Genomic DNA, 22206 nt, shown 5'->3' with positions numbered 1-22206 from the left:
TTGTCAAGAAAGAACCAGTCTGCATTATAGCTGCTTGCTCATGGAGCAGTGAGGGCAGAACACAGACCACAGACGGAACAATGCAAAACAATGCCGGCTTTAGAAGATCAAAGAGCCTCCTTGGACCTACAAGTGTCTTTCAAGTCAGGTGGTAGCAGTGATGGAAGAAGTACTCACACGTTTTACTTAAGTAAAAGTATCAAGTCCCGTATTAAAAATGTGCTTGAGTAAAAGTACAAAAGTATCGGCATCAAAATATACTTACAGCACCAAAAGTAGGCCTACTCATTGTGCAGAATGTCCCATTTCACAAGTAAAAAATGTCGATCTACAAGCTCACAATGTGTAGCGTGTGAGCTTGTAGATCTGCAATTTTCAAATGGCTGAAATATATATACGGCTGAAGTGGTTACTGTGTTTTGTAATGATAATAAAAATCTACTATGTAACTGTGAAAAGGTTGCCCCGTGACAGTAACTATTAACTAGACTAGAGTTTTCATATAACTGTAGTGGAGAAAAAGTACAATATTTTCCTCTGAGATGTAGTGGGGTAGAAGTGTAAGTATTGAAAATTGTAAATGCTCAAGTAAAAACACCTCAAAATTGTACTTAAGTACATGTATTTAGTTACTTTACACCACTGGGTGGTAGGTAGGTCTTGTAATTCTAATTGACATGCATTTGGATGGTTGTCTCCTGTCTTTTATTCTTCTCTGCTGTTCTACTGCTGCTCCACAAGGAGGCAACAGTCTCTTGTGTCTAAACACTGGTGCTGTGGTGGATGTTGTTGCATCTGAGGTGCAGTGAGAGAGGAGAGGTTTCTCTATCTGGAGGCAGAGGGCGGTCCGAACACCAATGATGATGATGATGATGCATAAAGATGCTGACTGACCACGGTGAGATGAGCTATTTTGGGAGAAATACAAATCAAAAAATAATTAATGGTCTAACTAACCAACCGTAGAGCCGAATCTATGCGGATTGGAACTGTTTCTCAGGCAGAGCATGATGGGATAAACAAGTCTTCTTTGTCTGGATAACCTCAATTTCTGCAAGCGATTGGCAGACAACAATTGGACTGCATTGTTGTCTATTTTTTCCGCTCCTTAGCAAAATACAATAATCTGCTGTGTAATAGTTAGGGACGGGGTAGCCTACTGGCATCCTTGGACCAAGATCCACACACATTCTCAACCGAGCGGACTCGAATATTTAGTGGTTCTGATCTGTCGTGTGCCCACACTGTGCTGTGTTGAATAAAAGAGGAAGTGTCAATCTTAACGCATTGCTATCATAGCGCACCTGATCACGACACGTGGAAGTCTTTATACTCTTATTTCCATAGGCTAGATGACATTAGGTTAAATGATGCGATTGTGTGTTCGTGACAGCCGTCACTTTTAATGACTTCAGCCTAGGCCGATCGGGGCTACTTGACGCAAGACAGAGGAGTAGAGTCCTGTTGTTTACACCCGATAGAATCTATACTCCCCTGGGCACGGAAGCCTCTATACGTGTTATTGTTGGTGTGTCTCGGAATAACGGATCAATCTCATAATTTCTAGATGTGGACCAGCCTCAACCAGCCCTCTTCTTATAGCCAGTAGATGCTCTTGTCTCTAACCGTGTTGCTGTGGAGGCTTTATCGACATCTGTCCACGATGTTCAGCTCAGAGAGACTCACGGTGCCAGAGTATGTCAGCCGGCTCCAGACCCGCAGGAGCGGCTCCTCTGGGTCCGCCGCGGAACCCCCAAAGTCCGTGTCGCCGGGGGTCCACGCCGACGTGCAGGTCGTGTTGGACAGCTCGCTGCCTGCCCTCCGCTCCTCCATCAAAACCCTGAAGTCGGCTAAAGACACGTCGGATCTGGATGACACCCGCAGGGCCATCGCGGAGATCTTTCAGCTGGTGGAGGAGGCCTGGGTTTTGCCGACCGTTGGCCGTCAGGTGGCCGAGGAGATCTGCATCAGGATCCGGCTGGATGGAGGTCTGGAGCTGCTCCTTCAGCTGCTGCAGACACCTGCGGTGGAGATCACCTACGAATCGGCGAAACTGCTGGAACAGATATTGGTTTCAGAGAACAGGTATGTAAGGCATTAACTCATAAGTAGGCCTAGCCTTGGATCAAGATAGATGTATTTTATCGATTTTTTTTTACATTATCTACAGTCTTGGGTTGCACAGCACCCCCCAGAGTGCCCTGAACTTTCACCAGTAAAGTTCGTATTTCTCCGAACATGTACAAATGCAAAATAGAAGGTGCTTACCCGGTTGCCCCAAATGTTAACTCAGCATTCGGCATCTTTGTGCAATGTATTAGTCCGTATTCTTCAATAGATATGGGTTTTAATCCCGTCTGTGGTCGAACGCCATCCCCCCCTCGTTTAGTCCTTGTTTACAATTAGTGTAATTCTGTCTTTCACCGGATACGCCCCGTCACTACCGCCCATTGAGGAATACAGGGAACTTCCGACAGAATCCGACACAGACGGGATTAAAACACATATCTATTGAAAAATACGGGCTAATACAGTGCACACGGGTTTCTAATGTCGATTTAACATCGGGGGCTACAGGGTCAATACTTTATTTGTAAGTACATGTACGGAGTAGTAGTACACGGATGTCCAGTGACTATTGGGGGGTGCAGCCCAAGACGACTATCATAGATACATAAAAGTCAGGCTCGATCAAATACATCTATGATAGTCTTGATCCAAGGCTAAAGTAGGCCTAATGAAATATCTATTAACACCTCTAGTCAAAAGCTTGTATTTGGTGTTGGTGATCATTTCCTTATATATGTAGAGCTGCTGAATCATGATTCAGTGGCTCTTATTTATAAGGAAATGATCAGCTGCATTTCCACCTAATAAATATACCCTATACTCGTTCCACCAGAGATTACGTGGCGCGCATGGGGCTGGGGGTCGTCCTCAACCTAACCCGAGAGCAGGAAGATGCCCAGCTGGCACGCAGTGTCTCAGGGATCCTGGAGCATATGTTCAAACACACAGAAGAAACATCGGCACAGCTCATTGCCAATGGCGCCATGGATACTCTTCTTTTCTGGTGCAGAGGTACAGACCCCACAGTGTTGCGCCATTGTGCGGTGGCCCTAGCCAACTGTGCCATGTATGGAGGCCACCGCTGCCAGCGGCTGATGATTGAGAAACAAGCTCCTGAATGGCTTTTCCCGCTGGCTTTCTCTAAAGAGGATGAACTCATTCGCTTCTATGCCTGCCTAGCTGTAGCTCTTTTAGCTGCCAACCGAGAAATTGAGAAGGAGGTGGTCAAATCTGGGACTTTGGAGTTGGTGGAGCCATTTATTGCGTCATTAGACCCAGATGAGTTTGCTCGTAACTTGCTGGACAGTGCTGACAGCATGCAGGGGAGAACAGCGGCTGACCTGCAGCACCTCCTGCCATTGCTGGATGGGATTAGACTAGAGGGGAAGTGCATAGCTGCTTTTTACCTCTGTGTTGAGGCAAGCATCAAGTCCCGTCAACGTAACACCAAGGTACTGCCAGTTTCACACTTCATCATATCCTTTATTTAACCACGTAAAAGTCTCTTTTCCAAGAGTGACCTGTAAAACAGACAGCTACAACTGTCACACTCTACAACCGAGTGAACACATATGCAATACATTGTCAAGGACAAAAACCAAGTTAAGATGCAGGTTCAACAGGTTTTAAAATATATTTCAGTGACAATTCACTGAAATCAGACTTTCCATGTGTGACAAAATTTTAACCACGGCTTTTATCGTGACTTTTCAAAGTCACATTGAGTAGAAATGTGCCAATTTTAATCTGTCCTCCTGTCCAAGATATTTCAAGAAATCGGAGCGGTGCAGAGCCTAAAGAGGATTGTCATGTACAACAGTAATGGTACAGCCTGTTCCCTTGCCAAACGGGCACTGAGTATGATGGGTGAGGAAGTGCCAAGACGTATCTTGTCATCTGTGCCCAACTGGAAAAGTGGTGAGGTGAAGACTTGGCTGCAGCAGATAGGCTTCAGTGCCTTTTGTGAACGTTTCCAGGTAGTTGGTTTATACAATTTCATTAGTGATCTATCTACTGTATCTTCATCTCTTTGCTTGTCATATATATCTTATGATATATTCATATACTATGCTTTATAATGGTAGGAGTTGCAGGTCGACGGAGACCTCCTTCTGAACATCACTGATGAGGATCTGAAAACGGACCTAGGCATGACTGCGGGCCTCTCACGCAAGAGGTGTGTGGTAAAAAGCCTTTGAAGCCAGGATCTGAGTAAAATATTGATTACTGCTTTTGGTGCATTTGCACAGGAATCATTTTGTTAAAGTTAAAAGTCTGCTGACTTTTCTTTCCTGGTACTCCAGATTCCTAAGAGACTTGCGTGTGTTAAAGACCTACGCCAACTATTCCACATGTGACCCAAACAACATGGCTGACTGGCTGGCTGATGTGGACCCCCGTTTCCGGCAGTATACCTATGGTCTCGTTCTGTCAGGAGTGGATCGCAATAATGTGCAGAACGTGACTGACCACCAGCTCCAGTGTGACTGCTATGTGGAGAATGGTGTCCACCGGGCAAAAATCCTGGCAGCTAATTGCAGGCCCTACAAGCCCTGCCTCACGGATGCTCAGCCTCCAGGCCCCGATGTGTTCATCAGCTACCGTAGGACCACAGGCTCCCAGCTGGCCAGGTTTGAACTTAAAGCAGGATAAGTGCCTTATCGTTGTTAATCTTATAAGGTTAGGACAGGAGGTCATCCCTGGGTTTTAATAGGGCTACTATATCCTTAGTGATTAATAGATTACTTTTACGAGTAATCAAGAAGCGTGGGTTCTTTGATGATTTTAGGGGTAAACAATCATATTTCAACGAATCGATGCAAAAGATTTGAATAGATTTTTGTTATAATTGACAAAATTGATTAGTCTGATTAATGACCTAGTTAAGTTAAGTAGGGTAAGCCATATTCTTTGGACCAAAAAAAAGTTTTTGTAAAGCACTAGTCTGATAGTATTCATTGCTATAGAGTGTTTGTTCAATAACATGGGTCCCCCCACATCTCCAGCTCTTTAATAAACAGAGAATAAATTTCCAGGTGGGTTGCATATTATCAACCAATCAGGAGAGAGTACCCATTTATCAGCTTCAATTTTATGTTGTTCCAGTTATAATTTTGTCTGCTCATTTCTTTGTCATCACTTCCAATTTCACTTGTTTATCCTGTATATTCTCCGCCCAGATTGGATACAATTGCTATCCCGACCTGAAAATGCATTTTCTGTTTATTAAAGAGCTGGAGAGACCGGCAGACCCCTGTTACTAAACAAACACTCTATATAGCAATCATTACTATCAGAACATATAGTTATTTAACACTTATTTTAACAAAGGAATATCACTTACCCTAACTTTTAAGTGATAAGCAGACATGGTAATTCTATTTAGTTAAAACATACAGAGCATGGAACTAGCTAACCAGGTTACCGTACCCGTACTACCCGTACTATAAATATATGCATTACTATACATTGCATAAAGTCCTCCAATGAATATGAAAGTTCATCAAATGGCCAATCCTTTCCATATGTTTACCTGTCTGTATTAAGGCACCTTTTTTGTGTCTTTCATTCCCGTTCCTCTCCTAAGCCTTTTGAAAGTGCACCTCCAAGTGCGTGGATTCAGTGTCTTCATAGATGTGGAGAAGCTGGAGGCTGGAAAATTTGAGGACAAACTGATTCAGAGTGTACAGCGAGCACGAAACTTCATCCTTGTCCTGTCTGCCAACGCACTTGACAAGTGCATGGGTGACACTGCCATGAAGGACTGGGTACACAAGGTCAGTACAGTCAGTCTTGAGGTGTCTCAGATTAACTTTACAGGCCTGCATGTCACGGTGCAAGTCAGGAGACGTAGGACCCAAATGCAGGACCAGAGGCAGAGCAGAGTTACAACAGTTTATTGACAAGAACAGAAGGAGTAAATATAACTGGGAGCTCAAGGGAAAAAAACAACTGAGACACCACAAGGAGAATACACACTGGGAAAACAGATCTTAAACATGGAATCTAGAATCAAGAACAAATACTGGTTGCATACTCACAGGCAAAAGACGACAATGAACCTACAGATACAGATACCTCTTTTCCACCAGCGTGGAACCGGTTCCGTCCTGGTTCTCACGCCTGATTGAGTGTTTTGACAGAAAATTATGGATTTGATATTTTATTAACAATCAATTGATAGGCACTGTTCTGGTTGAGGCTGTTTGGTTAGATCTTTGGTGAGTTCACTTCATTATAATTTCCCAGTGAGGGAATAATGTAGCCTCGGCCTACTTTTGTTGTCAATCATTTGTTTTTCTTTTAAGATTATTTTGTAGGTTACAACTTGTCATGTTTAATCGTGCAGGGATGTATTTAGGTCACAATTATTACATAATCGTCTAATCGCAATTATTTGAGAAAATCACAATTATTTTTGCATAATCGTCATAATCGTTTCCATGTTGAAAAAGTTTAAAAAAGCAGGAATAGCTGATCTACAAGCTGTGACGTGTTGTAAGCTTGTAGATCAGCTATTAACGCTATTTTTACAATATGTTTTAAAGTATAAAATTATTAAATATGGCAGTAATTTCTTTGCATACTTAAGTTACTGTATTTGTCATATCTGCCCTGTGCAATCTTTTATTACGAAGCCTTAAAGGCAAACAGAAATAAAAAAATTATTCATAATTATGTTCCAATGTTAAATGCCAAAAACACAATCAAATCGTTAGTCAAAATTAATGAATCATTAACTTAAATGTTGTAATCGTGACAGCCCTAGATGTATTAGGTGCGGGTAGGTAGCCAATCCTCAGTTCGTGGAAAGCACGAGTAAAAATGTGTTTTTCATGCCATGGTTTTTAAACCCTGTAGCAGTTTTTGCGTAATAAATAAAATGTATTATTAAAATGAAATCTGTCACACACTGTAGGCCTATACATTTAAAAGCGGTCTATTCTGTCACAACTTCATTGCTGACATAAAACAGCCGCTCCGCCGCCAAGTTATTCATGCGTATGTGTCTGACACACAAATCAGCCTCATGTCCACTTACGACACTACTGTATGTCCATTCAAAATGGATTGACAGCTTAAATATCTTCCAATATTGGTTCTCTTTCTAATATTCGTGCAACGTTTATTTTGTGAAACTGAAGGCTGTGGGAATCAACAGCTGTTTACGTATTCTTAATTACAATGGTTCCGCTTAAACTGGTGGAAACACGGATCGGTTCGCTAGATAGCACCATGGTTCCAAGAATCCTGAATGGAACCAGTGGTAGTAGAATCAAAATCATTTTGGTCAAAAAGGGGCCAGAGGAATTTGTCCAGTTTTTTAGAGGTAGGCTGATGAGGGAAGTGACAACTGGTGACAGTGGTGAGTAATGGTCAGGAAACTGCAGGGCTGATGAAGGCGTGTAGAGCGGCGTTTAACTGGGACTAATGTGACATGGAATGTTGGAGTGGCCGAGTGGAGAGACAGAAACAGAGAGAATAGAGGCAGATAGTGCAGGTGAATAAATGTCCAGACTGAGGCTGGAGAACATGGCCAGAAGAGGCAGGGGATAAAGGTCTAGAGGCTGTTCAACACGGCCAGAAGGGCCATTTCGGATGCTGTCAATGCACTGAATGGGACATTATCACGTTTAATCAGACTATTGATTGGTCTAAGTAGGTGAGATGCTGACCTAGTACCTACCGAAGTTTAATCAGACTATTGATTGGTTGAAGTAGGTGAGATACTGACCTACTGATGGGGCTCAGTAGGTGTTTTGTATACAGTAGTTTTGGACCGTGACGGAGGCGCGCCGTTTCAAGCGAACTTGAGCCACGAGAGGCACCACCGAGCGAGCGAGTTGCCGTGCCGAACGTCGCGAAATTTGCTTGAGCCGACTCCACACCGTCCGAGTTATGTACCGATAGGCACAGAATCGTAAATCATGTTTTGGGGTGAGTGTTTTCCCCAACTTTCATCAACCCACAGAATAACGACAAAACACCTACTGAGCCCCATCGGTAGGTCAGTATCTCACCTACTTAGACCGATCAATAGTCTGATTAAACGTGATAATGTCCCATTCAGTGCATTGACAGCATCCGAACCCGGTGCAGAGGAGTAGACTTTGACAATGTCCTATTAGACCTCTGAAATGTGAGCTCAGACTACATTGAAAACATTTTCATTTTCAGATCCCACCGTTTCGGATATAACCCAATCACCTCGTCCTATATGAGGTCACATTCTGGGTTTATATTTTTTGACTGACTGAAAACTTTAAATCTTTCAGGAGATTGTCACAGCCTTGGGTGGAAAGAAGAACATTGTTCCTGTCACAGATAATTTCTCATGGCCAGATCCCATGTCGCTGCCAGAGGACATGAGGTCTATCCTCAACTTCAATGGCATTAAGTGAGTTCCTGAAAACTAATATCTGTGTTTATAAACAAATATTATTTTTCACCAAACAATTGTTTAGTTTGGGATAGCACAATCATCAATGCAGGTTACTTTCGTGGCATCACAGTACTGACAATGTACAGTATAGACACAATATTGACCATGTCTTGTACTTTGTTATTTAGATAGCATTTTTAGACAGATGCTAGCCTAGGTTTGATGTTTACCTGCTATCGTAGTTCCTTTGTAGCATTACATTGTTTTCTTTGCACTCGGTTGAATACTTTGCATCTGACAACAGACCATCGGTTTGTCCCTGTGCCTCTTTCTCTTAACTCAGGTGGTCCCATGAGTATCAAGAGGCTACCATTGAGAAGATCCTACGCTTTCTGAAAGGCCAAGACCGACTGGACTCCAAAGATGCCTCAAAAGGACAAACACAGAAATAGTTTGACCTCAGCCCCCTATTAACTGCCAATAATGCCAAATAAAACAGGGCCAATGCTTAATTGGTCAATGCATTTTCTCTGCTCCAATGCATGTGAAAAACAAATCCAAGTAATATTTAGATGCTACCTACAAGAATGATAGAATGATGATACAGTATATATCGACAATATCTGCAATAATAAAATTAAATTTCAAATTGTATATATACTATATATGTATACAGTATGTAATATGTTTTAAACATGTACTAACCCTCATACTGTATGTGCTATCAGGTACAGTATAAGCCTATTTCTGTTTCTCAGGAAATGTAAAGTGATATATCAGCCTTTATTGACATCCTGCAAAACGATCAATAGTTTTTGAAGAGAAATCTATCATTTCTATTTGCCTTATATCATCTTACAGGACCAAATTAGGTTTGGGATTAAAGTAATATGTATTAGAACTTTGTTGTACACGAATAGCATTACCATGTTTATGGTGGTTTCTAGTTTTCGGTTCATCTTGGTAGATTTGTTGGTTCATGTTCATGTCACACATTACAATCAGTATGTACATTGATTTGACATGGTTTGATGTACAGGTGGCTCCACTCCAAGGCAAGAATTACCAATTGTACAAGCTGGTATAACCTACAGTATATTCATCATAGCCCTTCTTTCAAAAGTTACAAAGTAAGCACCTCAGTATGCTTCAGGCAATGCAAAATAAATATACCTGTGCAGTATCAAACACTGCTTGCTTGTGAAGCACATTTTGTTTCATGTTCGAAAAGATAGATAAATATTGACGTTAAGAATTCACACCTGTAAGGAGCCCTCTTGGTCTAAGATTCCATCTGTCTTTATTTTAGAAGGCCTTGTCATGTACTGTCTGAACATGCTGTACTACATGTTTAGGGTAAACCGCTAAACAATGTGACTTGTGGTTTTCACATGTTGACTAATTACTTGGCTGATTGACAATAAAGAAATAAGAAAACCTGTTCTCAACTACAGTATACCTGAATGGTCGTTTGATAAAAGAAAAAACAGCAATGTTTCGCCTGTGCACGCAATGTGACATTTAATTACTGTGAATATACAGTAGTAACAGAAAAAACACATTCTGTTTTATTGTTGAGATAAATATGTGATTATCAGGACTGTCAACCGACTTACGGTTCAATAAAATTCACAAGTGTTCTGCAACGTTACATCAATTATTCATATCTTATTCTTCAGAATGAATTGCATCAAATTGTAAATACAGCATGTGCTCATTTACATGTGCTACCACTTCAATTTGATCAAGCCTCAATACCTGCCTTGCCTAATAATCTAAATATAAAGAGGTATGCCAAAGACTATCTCTTTCGATTAAGACTTGTTTTTTATGGGATTCTGACCTCAACAAAAGTACACATTTTATTAGTGTGACGGGTGCACATATTGTGTTCACTTTTCTAATCAATGTTGTACAGAAAGAAGAAATATCGAAAATCGTATTTTACTGTAATGCACTGTGTTAACTTGAATTGTAAAATGGCTGTGCAGTTACATTTATTGCCTTTTACTCCGACCAGACCAATGAAGACTAATGAAGATTGGGAACTGTAACTCATGAATATTTCATGTTAACTAACTGACTGGAGCATTAGTCATTTCCTCTTCCATTAGACCAAGGAGGCACATTGTTCATGTGGATGAATAAAAAATGGATGTATTTATATTCTACTTAACCTGTGATCACGCCTTTATAGTGGTTTTGGTGCTCATATGTCTGTGGCTTGACCTCTGCTTGCCTTGTGCTCTGGGGCTATCCAGTTTTGTGTGCCTACGCACGAGAGAAGGACACATAATTGGCATTCAGGGAAAACCATGTGGTTTTATGGAGGGGACAGTGGTGTAACTCAGTAATCCCTGACCGCAGATAAAAGCCCATGGCTGTCATTTTGCTGAGCATTAGTAATGGCTGAGCCTGGACACGTTTGGCAAAGGCTGATCGACTATATGCTGACAGTGATAATTATTTGGTGTTGAGTTTCATGTTTCCTGAGTAAGATCGTTTCTGTTTGCCTTTCGTCAATGATTGAGTATTACAGGGATTTTATGATCTGAAATGATAGTGATAATTTTTGTGCAAATACATTTCCGTTTTAAATACTATTGTTTGATTCTAATACTGGAATTATTATACCTTCATTTAATAGAGCAATGTTAGCTGTCTGTAATAAACAATTAGAAGCTGCACAGAACTTTGCCCAATGCAAGGTACAGTTAATGAATCAATCACCATTGTGCATAATCATCATCATTAAGGGATAGCTATGATTTTAGTTAGCAATTTGGCACACCAGCAAAACATTTGACACATTTTTCTCAGTAATGGTTCCTTTGTTCTTGCACCTTTTGGTTTGAGTGGTGTGAGTATCAAATTTATGCTGCTGGCTAATAACTATCATCTCTAACCCATCATTCTACCTACAGTAGGTGAAAGGTTTGTCCCAGAGTTAGAAATACACAAGACTGATCCCTTTGCTACGTCCAACCAGGGAAACTCTCCCCTGTCAGGTGATAAGAAGGTCAGTTGGCTCTCATGCATTGAAGGAGGCATGAGCTCGGCCCTGGCCTCCCTAGGTTGGCAGAGGGAGTGTAGTGCCCAGGATTACATAGACAATTGGCACTGGGTGTAAAAAAATCGTGGGATAAAAATGTAAGTATAAAAAAAAGACTGATCCCTTTGATACTGTAGGTGCTAAGGTTTACTAGCCTGATACCAGGCTAAACCATCACCATCTGTAAGGCTATGGCACTTGGGTGTCAGGTCAGGACTCTGTAGAATCATCTCTGAGGTCTCTCCTCTGGTCTTGAAACGCCAAGGTCCTAGACAGATAACAATTTTCTATTTAGGCATTTAGCAGATGCTCTTATCTGGAGTGACTTACTGTACAAAAATGCAAGATTGGAGTAAATGGCATGAACCCTAGTCAACAAACAACATGGTAAGCAGTCAAACATGTAAAACATGTAAAATGGAAAATACTGTTCTTAGGTATTTAGCCACATTATAGGCAAGGTGGAAAGTAACTAATTACGAGCACTCTTATTAATGGAATTGAGTATCTTTGTCATTATCATTGTACTCAACTACTTTTGGATAGGCAAGAATAACACTCTAGCCTACAGCTATGCTGTTATGACACAATCAGGATGATATTCCGTTTAAGTTGGCTTTGCTTACATATTTACCTTCATAAGACAATTTTTTAGACAGCTTTCTTATAAAGAAAAGAGAGCAGAGTGTTACTGCATTGGAGTGGGACTGAGATATTTACAGTCAGGATGCCACATTAGCCCTCAAAGCTGGCCATACTAAATAGTATTCAAAAGAGCAACTTTTGTTCTTCAATAACCATACTTCTACTTGAGTAATGGGAAAACTCACCCAATGACTACAGCAGGGATAAAAAGGAGGATGGCAGCAAAAAGGAAGGGGAATCCCTTCATGAAGTGCAATGTGGCTGGGTAGAGAGAGTTGAAGAGGCCACTGGCTACCAGAGAACACAGCCCCTCCACACAGGCTACTGAGGCAAACAGGGCACCTGGAACACACATCAACATACAAATAATGCAACCATATAAGTTACTGAACATTTTTGAAAAATAATTGTATTTCAAAATCATTTTTGAAAGGATTTTACTTCCGTCAAAAGGCATGTACAAATTATTTAAACACAGAATAAATACTGACCTACAAAAGTTATTTTGACAACAAAATGAAAATATTCAATGCTATTACAACAGCATGCCAACTAATGTACAGTATGTAACCAATGCAGTATGATGTATAGATGAAGTACAGTATGTGAGCTCCTTTTGACCAGTGACTGACCTTGTTCTGATGGGCCCACCAGCTTGGATAACTTGGACCTGATGACAGGAGTGGAAGCCATGGCGAGAAAATACAGCCCATAGCCTGGTGAGAGCCAAATCAGTTACTCACTTTCAACATAATTATAGACAGTATTGCTTAGACCTGAGGTTTAAGCCACTTCTCTCAATGCTAATTAATATTAGTCACAACATTTGTACTGTGCAACCACTGGTTCTCCAAAATCCAAACAAGTACTGTAGCATATTAGTGACCTTTGGTTATCAGGGTTTTACTCTATCATATTATGTTTAACTTATTCAATTATGTTTGATCGTGGATCATGTTGCAAAGTAAAATTCTTGTGACTAATGCCAGTTGTCAAATTAAGACGATAACAAATGTGATAAAGTTCAACCTGTGAGAAAGTGTCTACTTTCTGATGTGTCACTTGTACATTCTAAGGCAACACTATAATTCAACGCCACGATCATGTATTTGGGTTTGAGCTTCCTGTTGTGTGATCTTGTTTTTCCACACATCATCACACTTGTCTTCTGAGGTCAGTGATGTCACTGTGTGTGTGTGTGTGTGTGTGTGTGTGTGTGTGTGTGTGTGTGTGTGTGTGTGTGTGTGTGTGTGTGTGTGTGTGTGTGTGTGCGCGCACGTGTGTGTGTGTGTGTGTGTGTGTTACCACCACACCTCCTCCTACTCACACTTAAATGTCATATTTCCTGTCTTCTTTGTAAAGAACTAGCGTCTGCAGTGGTCGACTTTATCGCACATGCATGCATCTAGTTAGTACATACACATACTGTACAGTATACCACATCAAAATGTAGAGCAGATGATCTCCGCTCTGGTATGTAAAGTGCCTCGAGACAACTTGTGATTTGGCAGTTGGCACTATAGTAACATTTAATTGGCAGTATAATACAAATTAATTGAAATTAGACACATATTCCCCCCCGCACCCCCCCCCCCCCCCCCCACACACCCACACACACACACACACACACACACACACATGGGCCATCAGCCCCACCTAGTGACTGGGGATGTACCCCAAGGTTAATTGTGTGTGTACTCACTCATAACTGCAGTAACATTTCTGAGTGGGAGTACATGCATTCTGCCATGTGTGTGCAAGTGTAGGTGAGAGCATGTGATCCTGAGAATGGTGTGTGTATGTGTGTGTGTGTAGTGGTCATATCTAATAGATGGACAGATAAGAGAAGACCATTGGTCATTTCCTTGATAATAAGCTGCACCAAAGATGGATGTGATTCATTGTCCCACAGGTTAGTGACTCAGCAGTAATTCTAGTTCCTAAGATGGGGTTCTGGTACTGCTGGTATTCTATACCAGGAAGTTGACTGCATTCACCTGAGGTCCTTGATGTCAAATCAAGGACCTGGGACACCAAGTGAATACAATTAAGGTAGGTAGAACATGAATACATGGCTATAAATAACATTTTAAGAATGGAATCAGTGAAAGGCAAAAAAAATGGCCCCGTCTGTGATGCATCCCAATCTGAAAATGACAGTACGCTCATACTTGTGCACTCATACTCGTGCACAATTGTGAAACAAAACCAGATGGAGAGGGGATAGAGGCACAGATTAAAGAGGCCAGGGAGGATGATTATTGTCCAGCCAATGCATCCCCAGTCTGTCTGCTCAGATACAAATTTATTTAATCTTCTCTTTTGACTTTCCATTTCGTCTGCCATCTCCATGTGCTGGCTATAATGGCTTCTTCTCATGGCAATCAGGATAGAGACGTAGCAATACCTATTAGATTTCTGTAGCTGTCTGTCTGTCTGTCTGTATGTCTGGGTCCCTTTTATGCATATACAGTATGGAGATCCCTGAAGTCATCAATATGACGTAATTGTGCTGACATCATGATGATAATGGGTACTGCACACCGGCATCATCATAACTTTAAATCTCAAAGACAGAGTATTTACAGGCTCACAGCACATTGCATCACGGTTAAGAGGTTAAACCACATGAACTGTTATATCATTATACTAAGAATGCCCTCTCAAAACTGCTGTTTAAATGACTTTGTATTAGTGTTGTTGGAAAACTGGTGAACCATTGTTTAACCAGGCCAATCAACTAACAACAAAATGGTGCAAAGTGTGGACAGTAACCACTTAAACCCTTCAGACTTAGTAATAAAACTGACCTGAGTTGGCTCTGGTCTGCTTTTGTTTCCTTCTACACAAAATCAATTTTTTGTGTAGAAGCCATTCTGCAAGCTCACAACACAACGATTCAAGTAGTTAACTCCCGTAAGTTTCTCTCACCTGTGAACATGAGCTGGGTGGTGTCAGCCACAGAGATGACCAGCAGCCCGGCCACGTTGGAGACCAGACCCGCTAGGGCCACCCAGGCGTCCTTCAAGCAGCGCTGCATGACCTTCAGTCCCAACAGACTGCTCACATAGGCCAGGTGCTGAGCCGCCGAGCCGTAGCCTATGAGGCCTGGACCCCAGCACAGCGGTGTGCTCAGTTCATACAACACGTACAGCTCCCGGCTGCCAAAGTGAACCGTCACCACCACAAAGAAGCACAGCGTGTACAGCCATAGCTTTCTCCTCCGAAATGTCCCGTCGCCCTCACTGGTGGCACCCCCTGTGGAGTAGAGGCTGTAGATGGCACGGTGGTGGCGAGTGGTGAGGAGCCGGGCACTGGGGTCTGGGAGGACAGACTCGGGCACAAACAGATATGCATAAAGAGCTGCAGCCAGGTTGGTGGCCAGCGCCAGCCAGAATGGATTGATGTATCTAAATCGAGAAATACAAACATAGAAAAAGCATAAATAATAGAAACATTGTGGTCTGTTTTACATTTTGAGTGGAGTGAGCATTAGGTGACTGGAAATTACAGAGATGTTATAGCAAACTTGATCATTAATAACCATATAATACCCCTGTGCACGACGCCACTGCCCTCCAATGATGCTAGCCAGCATGCCTGCGATGCCCAGGCAAGCCTCCAGCACTGCCACCCTGAAGGTACGGGACTCTCTGTCACTGGTATCGGCCACATATGCAAAGCAGCCAGCCAGGATGCTGTTGAAGTCACCTAAAAGGCCACTAAAAAGTCTGCCCAAGAGGAAGTAGGCCACCGGCAGCTTCAGGTACATTACCACGAGGTAGACCGCTGTTTGAAGGGCGAGGCCCAGGCTGGGGATGATGAGTACGGGCCTGCGACCCGCCTGGTCACTCCAGGAACCCAGTAGAGTCACCACCATCAACCCCACGGCAAAGCCCCCCAGGTTGATGTACAGGTTCCAGTGAGCCGTCCAGGTTTCCACCTCCTGGGGAAAAAGGAAAGTGTGATCTATAGTAAGTCTTCTCCTCACTCACACAACTATACAATACATTCCTGTGTTCATTTAACTCTGAGAGAGTCTGTTACTCTGTTTAACCTCAATTGCAGTACTAAGAAAATAATAACTTTCCTCTGCAAATAAAAATAGGTGATTTTGCCAATAAAAGTTATTCTTAGCACTACCAGTGTGGCTGGAATCCCTTATTCCTCCACCACTGATGCACATTGTGAGAGCTCCATCAAGCCAGCTTAATCTGTGTCATGTCAAGTGATCTTAAGCGTTGGACTTCCGGTCAGCACATTTTAAAATAAAGACATAGGTGACAAATAATACTGTATGTTGCAAGTTTTGTGATTATTTAGTGTGGTTGCATGAAAGGCATGCTACTCCTCAATGTTTCCGCTGCACATACACATTAGGCCAAATCAACCAATTTCATCGAGAATCATGTGTGTGAATCATGTGTGTATGGTAAAATGTGTCGGTTTCTATACAACAGCTCTAAATCAGAAACGGTAAGAGTTATAGTTAAGTTACCACACTTAGAGAGGTGTATTGTAAGGCTCAACCCCTAACTGTCCAAAAGAAAATTACACTGATCGACCTCATGGTGGTGCTGTAACCCACCACTTTACTTTTTGGCCTTTTGAACCATAGCTTGTAGAATATATCCACAAGTTTCCTAGGGCATTGTGGGCATCACTTCCTGTCGATGTGATCACTGAAACCAAAGATTGTTAATATAGGAAGATACACGATCTCAATTGGAGCCACTAGAGGCGAAGTAGTACACAAATCCTACAAATGGTCTCCTAAGTAGGCATGGTTTGCTTCTCCCCCGACCATCACACCACCCTCCCCCTCCCCTCTCCCTGGCTGACAACATCATGTGGAGGTGCATTTGTGTATTTATTCATTAAAGAAAATAAATGCTTTACATGCTTGAAAGTGCACTGTTATTGGCAAAGATGCTTTTTAAGAAACCCATAAAATTCCCCCTACAAACACACACGTATTATTCAATCTTATGCTAGATGTGCTCCTGTTTCTGCTCAACATTGTAGCAGGGCCTTTTATTTATAAGGTATATATTTTTACCACTATAGACTATAGTGTGTTTAGCATGAATGTTTAGCAAAATGGCATGATTCCCAAATCATATCCCATCAACCAAGACAGTTAATAATGGAAAATTATATTATTTTTTATTTTTACTTTACATTTTTATCCCACGATTTTGCAACCCTATTTTTTACACCCAGTGCCAATTATCTATGTAATCCTGGGCACTACCTTCCCTCCGCCAACCTAGGGAGGCCAGGGCCGAGCTCATGCCTCCTTCAATGCATGAGAGCCAACTGACCTTCTTGTCACCTGACAGGGGAGAGTTTCCCTGGTTGGACGTAGCGCGTGGAAGGAACACGTTATTCCAACCAGTTCCCTTCCCCTCCATCAGGCGCCCCGGCTGGCCAGGGGGAGGCAGTATAGTGACCAGGACTACTGCATGTTTTTGTGAGGGCACTGATGACGCGGAGGAGAGAACACACCCCCAGCGCCCACAGCGTCCCCTGCGGGAATCAAACCCAGGACCTTCTAGCTGTGAGGCGACAGCACTACCGACTGTGCCACCGTGCCCCCTGGAAAATTATAGTATTGAGCATTATTTGGAACACATATTTTATTTAATTTTGAATATGTCCATATTTTCATACTATATTCACATATAGAATCTCAGTTTATCCGTTTTTAGAACATCTTATGGGGACAGAGCATAGAGTTAAAAATAAGGTACAGAGCCCTCTATGTCTCGTCCGTCAGACTGCAGATGGACTCTTCAAATATCTTCCCAAATCTTGCGAGAGTGTGTTGCAGGGATAGAGAAAGGTCGATAACAAAGTAGATTTTCTCCTGATTTGTTTCTCTAAAAAAAGCCATTTTAGTATGAAAATCTTGTAAATATTGTGTGTCTTGTGACGATCGGGTCCAATATTTAGTTCAGTAACCATGGAGCTAAAGAATGGTTCAGAAGCTGTGTTCACGTTCACTCTCCCATTGGAATCAATAGACTCCAACCTGCTTCCTGTCTCCTAAAAAGGCGTCCGCCTACGTCACGCAGAAACGGGAAGTAAACCGGAGATAGTGACTCTTGCTATTTCCCTTTTGGCTGAAATCTGATCAAATCGACAGGAAGTGATGCCCACAATGCCCTCGGAAACTTGTGGATATTTTTAATGAGATGTTTTTTCTTTCTTTCTTTTTTTTTTTTTTTTTACAGTAAGTCGGTAGCTGGAAAATGTGGTTATTTCAGATTGAGGAATATTAGGTAACACAGTTGTCTCATTAGTAAACCTACAACTTTTTTCTTTTCCTCCTTTTAAAAAAAAATAAGGCTTTATGTTTGGAGCAAACATGGTCCCATCAAAAATTACTTTTAGGGTACAAAAATGACATTTGTGTTCCCGATAAAATCCTGGAAGGATCACCACTGTTTTTTCATCTATAATTTTTTTATTGAATCAATAAAAATCAATAAATGAAATAAAATAAAACTTGACATTGTTTGTCAACCTTACTTTTATTTTGACAACCGGAAGTCAAACGCAGGTTCCGATCCACAACCACTTGACAGGTCAGAGGTCATAGCTCAATGGTCAACAAGTTGTGAGTAGGTGAAGATATGCCACAACTGATAACTCATACTTAGGAATTATATGACACACACAACAACAACAACAACTCATTAAACTATCATGATCTGTACATTGTTTTCACTGGCTCTGACGGACTACTGCACATTTTTGTCCAAAGTGCCCACAAATTGTTACTTAAAGTCAAGTACTTTAGCCTACTAGAACTACAGTAGAAGTACTAGTTGACTAGCCATGGATCACACGACGGTAGTCTGTCACGACCGTCATGGATGTACTTCAACCTGGTGTTTGCACTTTCTCCCTTTTTGGACCGTGCATCTACATAAACGTTCAGATTTCAAATATAAAGTGCTTAACCCATGGCTACGGATGTTACAATTATATACGGGCCCTGAGAAGTACCCGTATCTTCCATATTGTTCAATAAAAAGCATTTTAATCCGATTGGTGAACATTTTCTCATAGTTAATGTATTAGAGTGTAATACAGCCTCCCAACCGATAGGGTCGCGTAGTTGAAAGCAAAAAAATGCTTTTTATTGAACAATATGGAAGATACGGGTACTTCTGAGGGTCCGTACATAATTGTAACATGCGTGGCCATGGGTTATGCACTTTATATTTGAAATCTGAACGTTTATGTAGATGAACAGGCCAAAAAGGGAGAAAGTGCAAACACTAGGTTGAAGTTCATCCATGAATGCAGTCATAGCTACTGGAGTAACTAGTTATTAACAGGCTTAATCGGCGCAATTGCTCTCGACGCTTTACGGATCCTAATTTTAAACTATGATGACACATTGATCATTCAAACGACGTACCTTTAGCAGTGGGTCGGGGTCTGCTGATGAATTACCGCACCCCCCACCCTTAGTTCCATTGTAACCCAGGTCTTCACTGATCCTCTCCCACAGATACTGTGTGGACAGAGGAGCCTGCAGAGACAGAGAGAACATGGACAGAAACAACACCGGCTCCACTGTCACCGACAGAGGACTCGAGAACGGCGGTAGTCTGAAGCGACTGCTACTTATTATGTCAGCCTCTTCTTTATGGCCATTATTTGACGGCATTTGTTCGTCTGTAGTTGTAGAGGAAAGTGAATCCTCGGGAAGGATTGCGGTGGTGTCCAGGTATTCCATTGTCAAGCTCAAATATTGACTGTATGGTTATACAGTAGTTCAACAGTCACTAACAGACACTAACGTTTAAGACTACTTGCTTTACCGTACTGTTATGTCTTACGCAAATCATTTTCTAGCTCCTACTGTATTTATGTTTTGCTGTGTTGCCTGTTTCTGATTCCTAGCAGACGAAGTTTCTTGACACTTTTCTGCTAGAGCTGCGTGCGCAGGGTGTGGGTGTCCCCCATCTGGGCAAAGGTATGAACTGCACTTTGAATATAAATCACAACTCTTTGTGTAAAAATGTTTTTAGGAGTATAGATGGAGATTTGTCTTCTGGTCTTATTTAGGGTTAAATGCAGGCAATCGATTTAGATACTATTTAAACGCATTTTTACTGAAAACGAAGCTGTCATTGCTTTTTAGGGCCCAGTAATCCCCTCTGTAATGGCAGAGCAATGCCACCTGCTGAAACAGTTACTTCATACCTTGTGTGTCTGTCTGTCTGTCTGTCTGTCTGTCTGTCTGTATACATATATTAGGGCTTTCAAAAGATAAAAAACTTTAATCGGATTAATCACAGTTTAGCTGTGATTAATTATGATTAATCACCATTCGTAAATATGCCCAAAATATGCTAATTTTGTCTATATTGTTGTGGGAACGGAAAGATGAACTAGAAAAAGTGCTCCTCGAAGCACAGGTCTCCGCCAGGTCAGGCAGGTTATTGTGGGCCAGCAATGTTGATGGAATATGAAGAATAGGACAGATCCGTCTTGATCACATGACTATAGAGATTATGTGTACCGATTTGCGTGATGTTTGAGCAAAATCTGTAGGAGTAATATAAAGAAATGTGTTTAGCAAAAATCAGCCCCATGGTGGTGCTATAATAGGGCAATGTTAAAAGGGTGGCATTTGTTCCTCAATCCTCAACATAGTAAAGTTTCACCGCAATCGGACGCTGTGTTCATGATTTGAGGCATTTTGTTCAAAACGGGTCACTCCTGCAAACTTTAGATGTCAATCTTAGCCAATCAGGATGGAATATGAAAATCAAACAGATTAGTCTTGACTCTTGATCACATGACTATAGAGATCATCTGGACCGATTTGCGTGAAATTTGGATAAAATCTGAAGGAGTAATATAAAAGTAATTGTTTTACAGACCTTTCTGCTAGAGCTGCGTGCACATGGTGTCCCCCATCTGGGCAAAGGTACTGGGCTTGTACTGTGGCACTGTAAAAGGCAGATGTGAAAAATGCAGGGCAAAGGTTTTTCCTTGGCCTCTAGGGAGTGCGAAGTGTGTACAAAGTTTTACACAGATCGGTGCAGTTATAGGTAAAAACACAAATCAGCGACACCATGAGGCTGATTTGAAGATTTAATCATCCTCGGCCTAGTGGGAATGTGCGTGCAAAATTTCACGGTAATCGCACACTGTTTTTATTTTTTTAGGCATTTTGTTCAAAACGGAGCACTCCTGCAAACTTTGGAAGCCAATCTTAGCCAATCAGGAGGGAATATGAAAAATCTTAAAGACCCATTTGGTTTAATGACTATAGAGATACTGTGTACAGATTTGCGTGATGTTTGGAAAAAAATCTGTAGGAGTAATATAAAAAAAAAAGAGTTTTGCACAAATCGACCTCCTGGTGGAACTATAACAGGCTGATCTGAAAAATTCGGGGCAGAGGTTCTACTCTGGCATCCAGGGAGCGTGCACAGTTTCGCTGCGACCGGCCCAACAGTGCAGTAGATTAGCTGCTCACAGACAGGCGGTAGGACGAACACGGGGGGGGGTGCAAAACATGGCCTCTGCCAGTGCCACGCCTTTGGCCTGACGGAGACAATGACTGCAGATAGGCAAACTATATGCAGGCTTTTGGAAAAATATCCGCTCGGTATGCATAGTTAAACTTTTGGAGAGGAGCACTGCTGATTTCATCCGGTGGCGTTTGGTGGTGTGTGACACCTACAAACCAGTCATTTACAACAGCGTCAAATCGTTACCACCACCACAACCATGAGAAACCAATTTTTACGTTGTTTCAGCTAAGCTATTTGTGCTAATAATACAACATTCATTCGAACATTGCATGTGTCAATCTGTGTGCGTGAGCTATGGAGATGATATCCAAAGCGCTCCTCAGCGAATAAAACGCTGTATCAGGGGTCATCAACATGTCCGACCGTACACGGACAAACGTGTCCATGGCAAGACTTATCCATATCCGTGGCACATTTTGTATTTTGGTTATAATAACTAGTCAATCTATCCTAAATATTCACAATATTTTCTTTAGATAATTTGTTTGAAT

At 41.8% G+C, this 22206-nt stretch overlaps 2 protein-coding genes across 4 annotated transcripts; one reads left to right on the top strand and one right to left on the bottom strand.

Moving 5' to 3' along the window:
* The first annotated feature begins 795 nt into the window (after positions 1-795).
* Positions 796-8932, top strand: sarm1 (sterile alpha and TIR motif containing 1). 2 transcript variants are annotated; one of them, XM_080428012.1, is made up of 9 exons: positions 796-898; positions 1568-2085; positions 2903-3521; positions 3834-4046; positions 4155-4246; positions 4374-4700; positions 5657-5846; positions 8346-8467; positions 8796-8932. In XM_080428012.1, the coding sequence occupies exons 2-9, from the start codon at positions 1610-1612 to the stop codon at positions 8902-8904; spliced, it is 2148 nt and encodes a 715-aa protein (XP_080284138.1). In that variant the 5' UTR covers positions 796-898; positions 1568-1609; the 3' UTR covers positions 8905-8932. The 2 variants fall into 2 exon arrangements, with proteins under 2 accessions (XP_080284138.1, XP_080284137.1); XM_080428011.1 differs by having other exon boundaries at positions 847-2085.
* Positions 8933-11316: 2384 nt separating this feature from the next.
* Positions 11317-20101, bottom strand: slc46a1 (solute carrier family 46 member 1). Of its 2 annotated transcripts, XR_013933133.1 has the most exons (7): positions 19582-20101; positions 15704-16095; positions 15081-15559; positions 12782-12865; positions 12335-12491; positions 11633-11772; positions 11317-11427 (listed from the first exon to the last, which is right to left on the bottom strand). XR_013933133.1 is itself a non-coding variant. In XM_080428014.1 (6 exons), the coding sequence occupies exons 1-6, from the start codon at positions 19900-19902 to the stop codon at positions 11715-11717; spliced, it is 1491 nt and encodes a 496-aa protein (XP_080284140.1). In that variant the 5' UTR covers positions 19903-20101; the 3' UTR covers positions 11578-11714. The 2 variants fall into 2 exon arrangements, 1 of the variants encoding a protein (XP_080284140.1); XM_080428014.1 differs by lacking the exon at positions 11317-11427 and having other exon boundaries at positions 11578-11772.
* Positions 20102-22206: the final 2105 nt, after the last annotated feature.

Source organism: Gymnoscopelus braueri (genome assembly GCF_963280865.1).
Source record: "Gymnoscopelus braueri genome assembly, chromosome: 5".
Classification (NCBI taxonomy): domain Eukaryota; kingdom Metazoa; phylum Chordata; class Actinopteri; order Myctophiformes; family Myctophidae; genus Gymnoscopelus; species Gymnoscopelus braueri.
Note: the sequence above shows the minus strand (reverse complement) of the source record. Positions and strands in the feature narration are given on the sequence as shown.

Coding starts and splice junctions, on each gene's coding strand:
- slc46a1 (XM_080428014.1), bottom strand. CDS start 19,902: ATGGAATACCTGGACACCACCGCAATCCTTCCCGAGGATTCACTTTCC. Junction 12,866..15,080: donor CACCCAGCTCATGTTCACAG/GTGAGAGAAACT, acceptor GGCTCTCACCAG/GCTATGGGCTGTATTTTCTC. Junction 11,773..12,334: donor ATCCCTGCTGTAGTCATTGG/GTGAGTTTTCCC, acceptor TTATCTGTCTAG/GACCTTGGCGTTTCAAGACC.
- sarm1 (XM_080428012.1), top strand. CDS start 1,610: ATGCTCTTGTCTCTAACCGTGTTGCTGTGGAGGCTTTATCGACATCTG. Junction 2,086..2,902: donor ATATTGGTTTCAGAGAACAG/GTATGTAAGGCA, acceptor TCGTTCCACCAG/AGATTACGTGGCGCGCATGG. Junction 4,701..5,656: donor ACAGGCTCCCAGCTGGCCAG/GTTTGAACTTAA, acceptor TCCTCTCCTAAG/CCTTTTGAAAGTGCACCTCC.